At 40.9% G+C, this 13,630-nt stretch overlaps 1 protein-coding gene across 3 annotated transcripts in view; it reads right to left on the bottom strand.

Moving 5' to 3' along the window:
• ITGAL (integrin subunit alpha L) overlaps positions 1-13,630 on the bottom strand; it is a 90,487-nt gene that overhangs the window by 1,251 nt on the left and 75,606 nt on the right. For 2 of the 3 annotated variants that reach the window (XM_074281291.1, XM_074281290.1), the window contains exons 13-30: positions 12,833-12,970; positions 11,703-11,900; positions 11,448-11,578; positions 10,425-10,582; positions 9,695-9,846; positions 9,493-9,564; positions 8,007-8,069; positions 7,848-7,921; positions 7,481-7,622; positions 6,755-6,859; positions 6,435-6,514; positions 5,931-6,017; positions 4,123-4,198; positions 2,565-2,672; positions 1,999-2,055; positions 1,763-1,861; positions 1,549-1,644; positions 1,349-1,459 (exon numbers count right to left, since the gene is read on the bottom strand). In XM_074281291.1, the coding sequence (XP_074137392.1) occupies positions 1,349-1,459; positions 1,549-1,644; positions 1,763-1,861; positions 1,999-2,055; positions 2,565-2,672; positions 4,123-4,198; positions 5,931-6,017; positions 6,435-6,514; positions 6,755-6,859; positions 7,481-7,622; positions 7,848-7,921; positions 8,007-8,069; positions 9,493-9,564; positions 9,695-9,846; positions 10,425-10,582; positions 11,448-11,578; positions 11,703-11,900; positions 12,833-12,970 (1,947 nt within the window). Of the gene's footprint in view, positions 1-139; positions 263-1,348; positions 1,460-1,548; positions 1,645-1,762; positions 1,862-1,998; positions 2,056-2,564; positions 2,673-4,122; positions 4,199-5,930; positions 6,018-6,434; positions 6,515-6,754; positions 6,860-7,480; positions 7,623-7,847; positions 7,922-8,006; positions 8,070-9,492; positions 9,565-9,694; positions 9,847-10,424; positions 10,583-11,447; positions 11,579-11,702; positions 11,901-12,832; positions 12,971-13,630 lie in introns of all 3 variants that reach the window. The other variant, XR_012484613.1, reaches the window with a different exon arrangement.

Raw genomic sequence — 13,630 nt, 5'->3', positions numbered from 1 at the left:
ACAGTGAGAAGTCTAGTTCTGAAAGGAAGCCAATATTGCCTTTGCAGATAATACAATCAATTGAGAAATATAGTTTAGAAAAGGAGACTGGAATCTTCCAGGAATACTTTATTTCAAAGGGGATCAAAAACAGCAATACCTTGGTTGAACACTGTGTTTCTCAGTGATCCCACAGTTTAAGCTGGAGAAAATTCAGAAGATAGTGGAGGTTCTTAAGTCCAACTCATATGAGGCTAGATGAAAAGACTTGGAGATATTTAGCCTAGATAAGAGAAGATTCAGGGAGTGTATGATAGCTGTCCTCAAGGGCTGGACTAAGTCTCCCTGGATCGATAAGGAACAATTAGGATTCTAATTCTTAGAGTAGAAGTTGTAGAGAGACAAATGTAAGCCTGACCTGGTGAGAAGGAGAGCTAGTCCTAAGTGGGATGCGTGTCTAAGGAAGTAGTGGGCTCCAAAGGTCTTTAAATAATGGCTAGAGAATTATTTAGGCAATATATTGTAGTGAGAAGTCCTCAGTGGGGAGGGGTTGAACTAAAAGGCCCCTTCCAACCTTGAAATTCTGTGGTATTGTGTCCTCTGCAAGTAATCAGATTGAAAGGCAAAAGTAATCAGCAAAGAACTACTTGAGGGATATGTGGAAGGCAGAAGATAGATCTAGCCCTGGGTCTTGGAGTTAGGAGTGAGTGGATATACTGAATGTGAGCATCAGAGGGTTATAGCATCAATCAGTTGGAGTCAACTATATCTACCATACCTACTGTTTCCAGAGGAATCATACTGCCCAATCTAAGGTGCTCATCCTGTGTCAAAGGCAAGCTCGCCTGAATGTACTGCAGGTGATAATGTAGGTATCACTGTGGATGATAGTTTTGTTTTTCCCTATTCTTTCCTCCCAGCAATTTTGAAAGGAGAAAAAAGAAAGATTATCATCTTGAGTCAATAACTATGAAAGAATCCTATTTGCTTCCCCGATTTTGCCCCAGACACATATCCTAACAAGAGGATTCCTGTTTGGCTGTGAACGTTGTCGAGTTTAGAATACAACAGTGAGGTCCATTTAGAGTAATGTTGTCAAACAGTAACTCTTCCCACTAGGCCAGAACAAGATTAAAATGTAATTGGGAAATACTTAACAAAATAGACAAAAATGCAATAATGATCCACCCAAGACTGCACAGCAAGCCAATGGCAGACATGCCCCCACCCCATCACCATCCAGCCTTGGTTCCACTGTGTTCTTTGGCTTCTTAGTGCATAGAGTGGATGGACTCTTCTCACCTCCCTTTCCCTGAGGAAAGTCCTTAGTGACCCCAGCCCAAAGGATCTCAATTCGAATGCTGCTCACCTTGTAGAGTACTCCAAAAATCAACAGCAAGAGGAGCAAGCCACCGATTCCACTAAGCACGTAGAGATAGAGAGAATTCTTCTCATAAACAATGTCCACCTTTGTAACAACCTAAGGGAGAAGAGAGGGATTTTGAAGAGAAGGTTTTTCCACCTTCTAGGAGCCAGGGAAAAGGAGGATTCCTAAATGATGCATAATACCTGGGACTGGGCAGACTCCTTGCCATAGAGGTGATAGTATTTTCTGGAGTTGAAGATCACAGAGATGTTGCTGCTTAGGCTGAACATGGAAGAGGCCTAAGAGAGGAGGAATTTTGTGGCTGTCTTAACCCCAGGCCTTACCCCACAGGCCTACCCCATCCCCCACAGGCCCACCCTATCCCCATCCTTCAGGTGTACCTCACAGGCTACCTACCTGGATCTCTTCAGTGATTTCCACCATCCCACTTACTCGAACCAAGGTCACTTCCCTGAAATTAACTACACACCTGAAGATGACCCCTGAGACATGGGCCTTGGGTAAAAGGGAGAGAGGAATTAAGTCAGTTTATACCACGATCCCCTGCTAAAGCGGGAGATAAAATTTGATAAATGAGTCTGCTTAGGCTGTCTTTCTTTGTTCCTCCTACTTCCCTAACCTAAAATGCTTACCTGAGTGGAGTGGAGCAAATTCTCTGGGTCCTCAAGACGGCAGAGTACAGGGGGTTCCTAGAGACATGATACAGGATATGGCAAGAGGGAGGATTCTCCATTACCTCAAAGCATGGAAAAGGTATTGCACAAATCAACTGTCTCTTGCCCCTCCCCCCATCAGATCTGGACATATTCTGATTCCCTACCCTTAATCTATCCATGCAGCTTACTCAGGCCTTCCCAGCTCAAATCCAGGCACCCCCAGCCACTCACACTGCCTTTTCAGATTTAGAGATCTTGAGCACCCAGTTCAGACCCAAGCATCTTGAAGCGTCTCCCAGTTTCCAATGCCTGATCAGATTCATTAAGCCTGGAACCTGATATGGTTCCTGGTAAACAGGAGCATCTGAAGGTCTGAAGTTGCTACTCAGATTCTAGCCTCCTTTTTTACCCATCAGATATAGATATCTCAACTTCCTAACCTCACACCTTGGCATTTCCATCTCTTAGCTCAGACCCAGAAGTTCCCATCCTTCCTTAGACCCAGGTGTCCAGGTTTCTCCATTGCTCCCTCTGATACTAACTGTTTGAGCAGTCCAGTTCTTTGTAGAGAATCCTTTTATCTGGCTTTTTGGAACAATGATGAAGACTTCCAGAGTAGGCGGGGCATCTATAAAGACCTGAGTCTTCACCTGAAAACAGAGAAGAAACTAAATGTAGCCATGTGTTCCAGGTCAATGGCTTCCCAGAGGAGCTCTCACACCTTGTGCGGTGAACTCCCAAGTTCTACTCTTGTAGAACATCCTTGTTCCCTCTACTTCTCAGATAATTCATTCCTTACCCTTCTTCATTAACTTGATGCAAATTCTTGCCTTCAACTCTATTTTGACCAACATTTTAAAAAATCATTGCTATCTTTTGCTTACATATCCCCTAAATTTTCAAATATATTCCTCTCTCCTCCTTTTCCCAGGGATCCATCCTTTCTAACAAAAAGAAGAAGAAGAAAAGAAATTCAGCAAAACTAATCCACACATCAACTACACCTAACATTATACACCATATTCCACATCCAGAGCTGCCTAACTCTGCAAAGAAGGAACATTTTTTTTCTATCCACTGTGCTAAGATGTATGTTTTAAAAATCAGTTACACAAGTACAGAATAGGGTATCAATCAACAAGCATTTATTAAAGACTTATTAGTGCCAGAGGGCAACTTAGTGGATAGATAAGGTGCTAAGTCTGAAGTCAGGAAGATTCATTTTCCTGAATTCAAATCCAGCTTCAGACACCTACTAGCTTTGTGACTGTTGGCAAACCATTTTACCCTGTTTGCCTCAGTTCCTCATTTATCAAATAAACTGGAGAAGGAAATGGCAAACCACTTGAGTGACTTTGCCAAGAAAATCCCAAATGGGGTCACAAAGAGTTGAACAAAACTTAAAAAATGACTAACTACAAACCCACATGTCCCAAGCATTGTGCTAAACACTGGTATAGCTGACCACAAATTTCACAGGAATCAACACTATGATGGGAATCATAAAACAAACAAACAAACAAACAAAAAACTAATATGACCTTGGTTAGCAGCAATGAAACTATAGTATCCGAGTGGTTCTATTGTGCTACTTTGAGTTTGTCAGACCATAGATGGAGTGAAGTATGATCAGCTCAGATTTCTGACACTGCATTATAACAAATTGGAGGAGTTCAGAGGAAGATCTGAAAAGCATCTCATAAGCCAAACCACACAACTGGTTGAAGTAATTGGGAATGTGGCAGCAGAAAGATCATGGTGGCTCTTTAATAGTACCTGAAGGGCTAATCATGGGGAACAGTGATGAGTTCATTTTGCTTAGATCTAGAAACCAGATTTTAGACCAGTGGGAAGGAAGTGACAGGAGCCACATTTTTGGCTTATTTTAAGAAGCTCACTAACATCATTAGAGCTATCCAGTGAAGCCAGTGTGTAACCTTGGGTACATTCAAGCATACCTGATGAAGGCCTGATGATGATTGGCCAAGGTTGCTATGGTGCAAATCCTAGTTCTGTGTAAGCAATTGGCCTAAATGACCCCTAAAGCCTCTTTCAGTCCTAAGATTTTAAGATTTAAACTCAAGAGTCTATGATTCCTACCTCATAAACATGCTGCACCTTGCGGATCTTGGGACCTTTGGAGGTGAAATTGAGGTACAGAGTGGAGTTTTCCTGGCTGTGAAGAAAGAGAAAATGAAAATGGTGAATATGGACATCTAGGGAACATTGGGTACTATCCCTGCAGAGCTAACATATGCCTTGTGAGAAAAACTTTGCTCATCTTTAGCTCAATGGCTGCCTTCCAAAACAGAATAAATACAAGGTATTGCATATAGGTTTAAAAATTAATTGAACTTAAAGGATATGGAAAACATGACTTGGAGATAATCAATAAGCATTTTCTAAGCATTTATTATGTGCAAGGCACTGGACTTGTATCTGTTACAAATATGTATGGAATTAATATGTATAAGTATCTCAATGTTTTAGTTAATTACATTAAACTTGTGTTTTAACATAAACCAATAGTGTAGAGCCTCCTTTAAAAAAAAAAAAAAAGCTCATCCTTAGATTGCACAAAATAAAATCTAGTAATCAGATACACTTGCACATCCTCACCAACTCTTAAGAGAGCAAGAACATGATGCAGTACAAAGGAAGCAGATTCTAGAGCAAGAGAACCTTTAGAGTTTAGAGTTAGACTTAGAAAGTTTTAGAGTACATTCTAGCTCTGACATTTTATATTCCTTGTTCAAAGGTTCCAACTAGCTCTAGAATTATAGGTTCTAAAGGTCCATCTAACTTTGATGTCAATATTTTAATTAAGAGTAGAGATAGAATGTTCCATGTCTCCCTGTTGCCTACCACATAATTTTATTTTTTGAGTTCTAATGTTTTCCCTCCCTCCCTTCCCTTCTCCCCAACATGGCAAGTAATCTAATGTAGATTGTAGAACACTATATAATTTTCTTTTTTTATATTAGGATCCCATAAATGCTTTTTTTTTCCATTGAGGCTTTTATTTTCAAAATATATGCAAGAGCCCAGGTTGCATGTACCTTCGGATTCTAATGTTTATTGTGCAACAAGAAAATGATATTCACACACATGTATTGTACTTAGACTATATTGTAACACATGTAAAATGTATGGTATTGCCTGTCGTCGGGGGGAGGGAATAAAGGGAGGGGGGGTAATTGGGAAAAATGAATACAAGGGATAATATTATAAAAAATATATATTATATATAAAATAAAAAATAAAAAATAAAAAAATAAAATATATGCAAGAATAATTTACCACATCATTTTCAAAGCTTAGCTGAAAAACATGTAGTATAGTGGGAAAGGATCTATAGTTTAGAATCATTTAGTCTTGGTTCATAGCCTGGTTCCAACTAGAAGTGCAGGCACATTTCTTCATCTTCCTGAGCCATGGAATTCACATATAATTAATGGAGTTAATAATAATTTTACTCCCTTACAAAGTAGCTATGAGGGGGGGAAAGCCTTTTAAATCATATAGTATCCTAGAAATGTAAACTATTCTTCTTCAAGAACCTGGACATTGATGGAGTACCTTAAATGTCAGACAAGGAGTTTGACCTTTATCTATTTGGTAGATGATAGAGCCATTTAGTACTTTTTTTTTTTTTTAAAGAAGGGCCAGATCTTCTGGGAAGGGTATGAAAGATGGATTGGAAAGTATGGAGAAAATCTTAAATCAGGAAGATCTGTTAATAGGTGAGAGCAATAGTTTGAATCAAGCTGGTCAGTCCTGGGGTTGGGATCGGGAGCAGATCCCACCTGGGAAGTTAGGAAGAGCAGGCATTCAGAGGGAAGCCCATAGGGAGGGACAACAGGGTAGAAAGCTCCAGGGCTTGGAGTGAGGGGCTGAGGAAAACATACTCTTCAATCATCACTTTGACAGGGAACAGGATGGGGATCCTCTTGGTCACCAGGTTGTCCTTTAGTAGTACGGAGTCCTCATTGTCACTGCAGACATAGATTAGTTGGTCATTCAATAAGCATTTATCATGCAGATATGCCAGGCAGAGACAAGCAAATACAAGCACAGGCAAAAACCATCCCTTTGAGAGCTTACATCCTAAGAGGGTAGATGGCATGAAAAACAACAAGATACATCTCAGACAGATACAATGAAAATGGAAGGTAATTTTAGCATCTGGGGGAGACCAGAAGGAGATTCTTGAAGATGGTAGGATCTGATTTGGGTTTTAAAGGGAGCCAGGGAAGCAAGGAGGGCAGATTGAGCACTACAGCCTGGGAACAGACAATACAGATGCACATTATCTGTGAGGAACTACATAGAAGGCAATAAGGGGAGTGAGCCGGGAAAGGAGGCCCAGAGAATAGCAGAAGACAAGGAAGGGGTGCTTAGATTTCATTTACCTGCTCACATTTGCTTTCATTTCCAGGAAGTCCCCCCAGGAGCTGTTCAACAAGGTGTCAAACATCATATGGATGTATACCTGGAATCAGGGAGTCACCAGGGAGGAAAACTCAAACATCCATCATACCATCCCTCTCCCTCCTTCCTTTCTGGGCTACAGACACTCCTCCTATGCTCAAGTTTAACCTACCCCCTTCCATTCTAGCTTGCAATATTTTCCCCGGATCATGTATCCTTCCCTTTCCCAGACCTTGGGGAATGATCCCTACTTCTCCTCCTGCTTCTTATCCCAGACCTATATGATCTGAGAGAATCTCACCGTACTTCCTTCTTTCAAGATTGGGGAGCTCACATTGCAGGACAGAACCCAAGAAGATAGCACAGTCTCCAAGCTTCCTTCCTCACAGCTCACAGGAACCCGACTCTGAGGCAACAGACAATGAAGCCATTTAGGGGTGCCAGTTGGGTTCCAAAAGGCAGAATTATCCTCCCAAATATCGGTTTCAAATAGGTTAGGAATGTTCTTCAAACTAGGTAATTAGACTTCTGGGGAGAGCCCTGGCTGGGAATTATAGTATGTGATACATCAAATGTCAGAGCTGGAAGGGACTTAAAGGACACCTTGTTTCATGCTTTCGTTTCACACATGAGGAAACTGAGACCCAGAGAGGTCAAATCACTTCCTCATAGTCACACAGGTAGGAAATGGAAGAGCCAGGATTCAAATCTTGTCCCTCGGACTCCAAATTCAGCCAGTCTTTTCTCTATGCCATCCTACAGCCCAGTTCCAACCCACTAAATGGTCCTGGGCAAGTCACTTTACAGTCTGGGCATCCATTGCCCTCTCTGTGAGATCCAGCCATGGTCCAGATGACCTCTAATCCCTTACTTGGTTCTAACATTATATGTATCATAAATGGCCCCTTACTCACTTTTATCCAGGATTTTAAGAGTTTAAAAACTCCTCCTTTGTTGTCCCTGTTTGCATTTTCAGTCTACTCTCCCAAGAGTCTGGGAGCAGGGCACTCAGTGCCTTTTCCTTTACCTGGAGCATGGACACTTTTCGGAAGGAGAGACCCTGGGGAAGGGTCAAGCCCAGGTGAACCCGATAGGCATCTTCCCCAACATTACTCAGCTCCAAAACGGCAGAGAGGCTGGATGAGGGGGCCAGGTGTAACTCAGAAGATCTGAGGGAGAGATCAAGGAACAAGGCCCAGGATCCCCAATTAATTTTATTGATTACTTGATAATTATTTAATAATATTTGATAACTGTTGAATGATCATTGAGTACTTATTATTAGGCACTGGTCTAAGCCGGATCAGGGAAGTGGACTTAGTATAGGGAAAAGTCAAGTTCAGGATCAGTGCTTATGTCCGGGGTGCAAAGTGCCAAACTTTGGACATACGAACCCATTGGAATGAAAGTTCAACTTCAGATCAGCCTCACACTGCTTGTCATCTCCACAGTTCTTCTCAAAAGGAATCTGGAGAGAGAAACACCAAGATGGGGTTCCTTTCATCCACCCCTAAACCCTCTCCTCTCTCCCTTTCCCAACCTCTCCCTCTTACCTCCTTGGACTCTGAGTGTGGGATGGGTCTCATCGTAGGCTGTATTTTCTTTCCAGAAGAACCCTGGAGGGACCAAGAGAAGGGATAGGGAGAGGGAAGAAGTCATTCAGATGGGAATTTTCAGAGAAAGGTTCCTAATATTGGGCTTTGGTGTTTGCCCCTTTCCCAGATTCAGCTCTCCTCCTCCTGCAGAATTTAGGTTCTTCTATCCCCAGCCAGCTGTGGCCTTTAAAAGTAGCTGATGAGCAGGAGGAATACAGAGAGGCCTGGAGAGACTTAAATCAACTGATGCTGAATGAAATGAGCAGAACCAGAAGATCACTGTACACTTCAACAACAATACTGTATGAGGATGTATTCTGATGGAAGTGGAAATCTTCAACATAAAGAAGATCCAACTCACTTCCAGTTGATCAATGATGGACAGAGGTAGCTACACCCAGAGAAGAAACACTGGGAGGGGAATGAAAATTGTTAGCACTAATATCTGTCTGCCCAGGTTGCATGTACCTTCGGATTCTAATGTTTATTGTGTAACAAGAAAATGATATTCACACACATGTATTGTACCTAGACTATATTGTAACACATGTAAAATGTATGGGATTGCCTATCATCGGGGGGAGGGAATAGAAGGAGGGGGGGTAATTTGGAAAAATGAATACAAGGGATAATATTATAAAATATATATATATATATATATAATAAAAAAAAAAATTAAAAAAAAAAAAAGTAGCTGATGAAATGTGCTACTCATCTCCCAGTAAGAGAGATAGATTATGGACTCAGGAGGCAAAACAAGACAAGACATGGAGATGGTCAATGTGGACATTTGTTTTGCTTGACAATACATATTGTTAAGAGGGGTTTTTTTTTCTCTCTTTTTTTTTTAACTGAAGGAGGAAAGGTAAGAAGGAGAGAAAAATAAATGCTTGTGAATTGAAAATAAATGGAGGAGGATACCACCTGCTGGGCAATGAGTGAGACCCTTTGAGGACACTAGTAGGTACCTAATCAATACTTGTTGATTGAATTAAGCCCACAGGGGAAGTTTTCTCTGATATCATTGCTTCTGACCCCAGAGATTTTTTGTTTCTTTGTTTTTTGAAAAACACTAGCAGCTTTCTCTTCTAAATTGGTTAACCTGCCTCCAGAAGTATCTCTTGCTTCCATTTCATTCTGAATACCCATCCAAGACTCATCTTGTGATGGAGATGGTGTTGGAATTCTAGCTCCACAAACAAGTGTCTTGGCCACATAACATTGTCTCTAAGCCTCAGTTTTCCCATTTTTGAACATGAGAGAATTTGACTAGATAGTTCCTAAGATCCCTTCCAGCTCCGACATTCTAGGTTCCTGAGGTCCCTTCCAGCTCTGATATTCTAAATTCTTAAAGTGCCTTTCAACAATAAGTTGGGAATTCTAAAATTACATGGCATTGACTTTCCATTCCCACCCAATATCCCATCTTGCAACTCCCTCTTACATTGTATTTATCCTCAAGAAGAGAAAAGCTCAGAGTGACATTGATGGGGGAGATGTAATCCTCAATGCATACCTAGAGGGAAAAAGTATATCAATATTATAATTATCTGTTGAACTTCTCCTGCCCCAAGCCAGTAACTCTTAAGAATTACATTAACTGCTATATTTTGCCTCCTCTGAACCAAACCCCTTAATTTCCTCACAGGAAAATTAAACCAGTGTTGGGTGCAGGATCCTGTTGGAGTGACAGTCATGTTCCCTCCAGTCTCCTGTTTTCCCCCAGGGAAAAAGCCCCGACTTCTGATCCGGTGTCCATCCAGTTGTAAGATATAGGTGAGATTAGCCACTAGGGGCCCTGGACAGAGTAAAGAGGTTTGGAAGGTTAGGATGAAGAAGACCTGAACATTGAGCAGGAAAATGATATAATGGAAGGAACAATAGATTTCCAGTAGAGAAATTAAGATTGAAATACTGGCTCTGCCACAACCAATAAATGTATGAGTTTGGGGAAGTCTCTTAGGTTTTATGTGCCCCATTTTCTCATCTATAAAACATATTAGTCGGGCCAGAGGTTCTTAATCTTTTTGTGTGTGTGTGTGTGCTCCCTTTGGCAGTCTGGTGAAGCCTATGGTTCCTCTCCTAGAATAGTGTTTTTAAAGGCATAAACTGATTTCAGACACTTAACACTTCCTGGCTGTGTGACCCTGGGCAAGTACTTCACTTAACCCCAACTGCCTCAGCAAAATAAATACATATATACACATACATACATAAAACCCAACAAGTTCATGAACTCTTGGTTAGGAACCTCAGCATAGATAATTTTTAAGATCCCTTTCTATTTCTAAATCTATGAGACAATGTGATTAAATGGGACTAGATGGTAGGTGGAGAAAATGTCTTGTGGAGGAAAGATGACTAAATAGCACTGACCTAGGAATTTGGGTGTGAGGTTCTTGACCCCAAAACATACAGTGATGTTGACCCCAGATCTTTTTACACTGCCCTGATAGGAACACTCCACTTCTTGCACTGGGATTTCCACTGGGGAGAAGTTCAATGAAGAGAAGACGTCTAAGACTGGACGAGAGCTGGGTGAGGAGAAGTCAAAAGAAGAAGTAAATTTAAGTGAGAATTCACAACAGGAAAGTGGAGCTCTGGATAATATTCAACTGTGGCTGATGGGGGCTGTAGCCCCTTGATATTCCTTGTTTGATCTCCAACTCCATTTGGGACTTGGACTTTGATGTGATCAAACTGGTTTGGGCTTTCTGAGCTGGTTGGAGTTTTACAGCCCCCATTCTAATCTGCTCAAACAGACCAAATGTCACAGCAGGGGAAGAGACTTCTGTCTCTACTCAAAAGATTACAAGAGAATCCTTATCTTATCTACATCACTCTCCTGAACCTCCTTACATCAATGCATTTGAATAATTATGCTTTGTATAAAATAGGGAACCCAAAAATCTATTCTTTGCAAACTGGCCTTGTACCTTGCAGCCATTTTGCCCACCAACTCTCCCGGTGTTTCTATTCTAATCAATAAAGACTTTGTTTCTACACAGCCTTGAGTAGCGTAAATTCATTCGTTAACCGACCCAACAGTTGGGACTTTGGGAAGGAGAAAGAGATTATTAGACCTCCTGAAAGGAACTGACCCATCTCGGTTTAGACCCTCAGTTTATTCCTCATCATTGCCTTTCTTCCTTCCCAGAACCATCAACCCCTAATCCCTTCTAAACTTCAGCTCTTTCTCTGTAGATCACTACCCTTATTCTAGCTTCCATTTGTTAAAAAGTATGTAGGGGTACCCCAGGCCAAGCTGATCTGATTTAGAGTGGGAGGTGTTATTCCTTTTTCTTCAGCCATTCTTCCAACAATCATTTCTAGGCATCAGTCTTCCCATCTCTTAAATCCCCAGATATTCTAGATTCAAAGGGTTCTATATCATCTCACCTCAGCATAATCACTTGACCCTGAGTCCCTACAAGCACATCTACCAATCCATCTCCTCCAAGGTCCATGGCGCCATGGATAGATCTCCCAAAGTACTGAAGTCCTGGGGATACCTGACTGCCCTCTATGCGCTAGGACAAAAAAGAGAGACCTCAGTGAGTCAGTAGCTCTTATGTAAAACAACTAGAAAAAGATAGGCTATGGATAAAGGATTAAGATTAGATTCTTGGACTCCAGTCCTTGGAAACTCCTCACCTGACTAGGCTGGGAACTGAGTCCACCAGGCTTCCCATTGTAGATGTAAATGGCCCCCCACTTCTCCAGTGGGGCTCCCACAGCCACATCTGTCAAATCATCCCCATTAATATCAGTCAGAGCAGAGATGGCTGCTCCAAAACGACCCAAGGGATGTCCAGTTTCCCCATGAAGCTCCATCATCATCTGGAATGTCAGCTGGGACAAGGAAAAAGGATCACACATTCACTCATTTATCACCTTCAGAAGTATATATTGAGAACATACCATGTACAAGACGCTATTTTATCAGATACTGAGATTACAAAAGAAATATAGCAAATGTCTAATTTCTGGAATCTTTGAATTAGAAAGCACATTAGTTCTGGAAGGGACTTCAGTTGACTGAATCATGTTCAAGATAAGGAAACCGAAGTCCAGAGAATAAGCCTTTTGCCAAAAAAGCCAATTACTGATTTGGTGGTAGGGCCTAGAATAAAACTCAAGGCTCCTGAATTCCAGTGTTTTCTTTTGCACTCTACCCTTGGATTCATACTTTTAAAAAAGTTAAATTACAATATAAACCAGTGAAATAAGGGTACTAATGTTGGGGATGTGCAGGCTTTTGATGAGACAAGGTGCGGGTGAAGTAAAAGAATTTACTAAATTATAAGTAAAAGTAGAATTAAAAGTTTATTATGAATCATCCAGAGATCTCAGTAGAACTCTGGGATGGAATTAAGAGTTCTGTCTGTTCTGCCCCCCTGCCCATTCTTCCCACCCTCGAATATATGATTTGAGACAATACAGAGCTTTTGGGTTTGAATAGGCTTCAATAAGGCTATAGAAAGTTTGATTAGTGATAGTTCAAATTATATAGAGTTTAAATGTGTTACTTAGCATTAATTCAGTTCTATTGAAAGTTAAGTAGGGGTACTTAGCTTTAGTTCAGCTCTATAGAAAACTTGGGTAGTGTCAGCTGAACTCTATAGAAAGGTAAATTAGTGGTACTTAAGATTTAATTCTTAGAAGGAACAGGCTCTCCTTTTTTTCCTTTTTCCAATTTTCTTTTGTAGCCTCCACCCCACTCCCCATCCCCACACATATACACACATATACATACATAGACACAAAATGCTGCAGCTTTCTACCTCTTTCCTGTGGTAAACAAAAACACGACCTCCTCTCCTCTCCCCGTAGAACAAGGGAGCTCCAACCACTAGAAGCTCCATCTCCCCATTTTGGTCCACATCAATCCCACATAACACCCCACCAAAGTAAGAGCCAACCTATTGAAAGAGAAAGAAAGAGGAGGTGATTTAATAAGGATCACACACATTTGTGTAGCACTTTAGTTTACAGAACACTCTCCTTATACTAATTTGGATAGCTGAATAGCATAAAAATTATGATTTGTCTAAGATTACATAGCTAAGTAAATGTCAGAGCTCAGATAATGACAACAGATAGCATTTAAGAAGCACTTTAAAGTTTATAAAAATTTTTCACATACATAATTTCATTTAATTCTCAGAACAGCCCAGTGAAGTACTAGAGTATTATTTATTACCATTTTAAATGGAGTCTCAGAGAATTTAGTAATTTGCTCAACGCCACACAGTTAGTAAGTATCAGGGATAGGATGTAGATCCACTAAGCTATAACTAATTGGACAGGACAATTCAGTACTTTGTACCAAGGCACTGAAATTCAACAGAAAAAAATTGCACTTTCAGTCCATCAACAGCAGTGAATTAACTAAGTTTAGCACCTAAATTTCACAAATAACTAGTTAAAATAGGAAGTTACCACCTGGAGTCGTCCTCCCTACCTTTATTCCCTAAGACACAGGACAGGTTAAGTTCCTGTTCTCTTACAGAGTAACCTTCTATGGAATGGTCTCATTGGCTTCCCACAACCACAAGGAGTGAGAGGGAGGCTAATTTCAT

This window comes from Sminthopsis crassicaudata, chromosome 1 (assembly GCF_048593235.1).
Source record: "Sminthopsis crassicaudata isolate SCR6 chromosome 1, ASM4859323v1, whole genome shotgun sequence".
In the NCBI taxonomy this organism is placed as follows: Eukaryota; Metazoa; Chordata; class Mammalia; order Dasyuromorphia; family Dasyuridae; genus Sminthopsis; species Sminthopsis crassicaudata.
The sequence above is the reverse complement of the archived record's forward strand: the minus strand, read 5'-3'. Positions and strand labels throughout refer to the sequence as shown.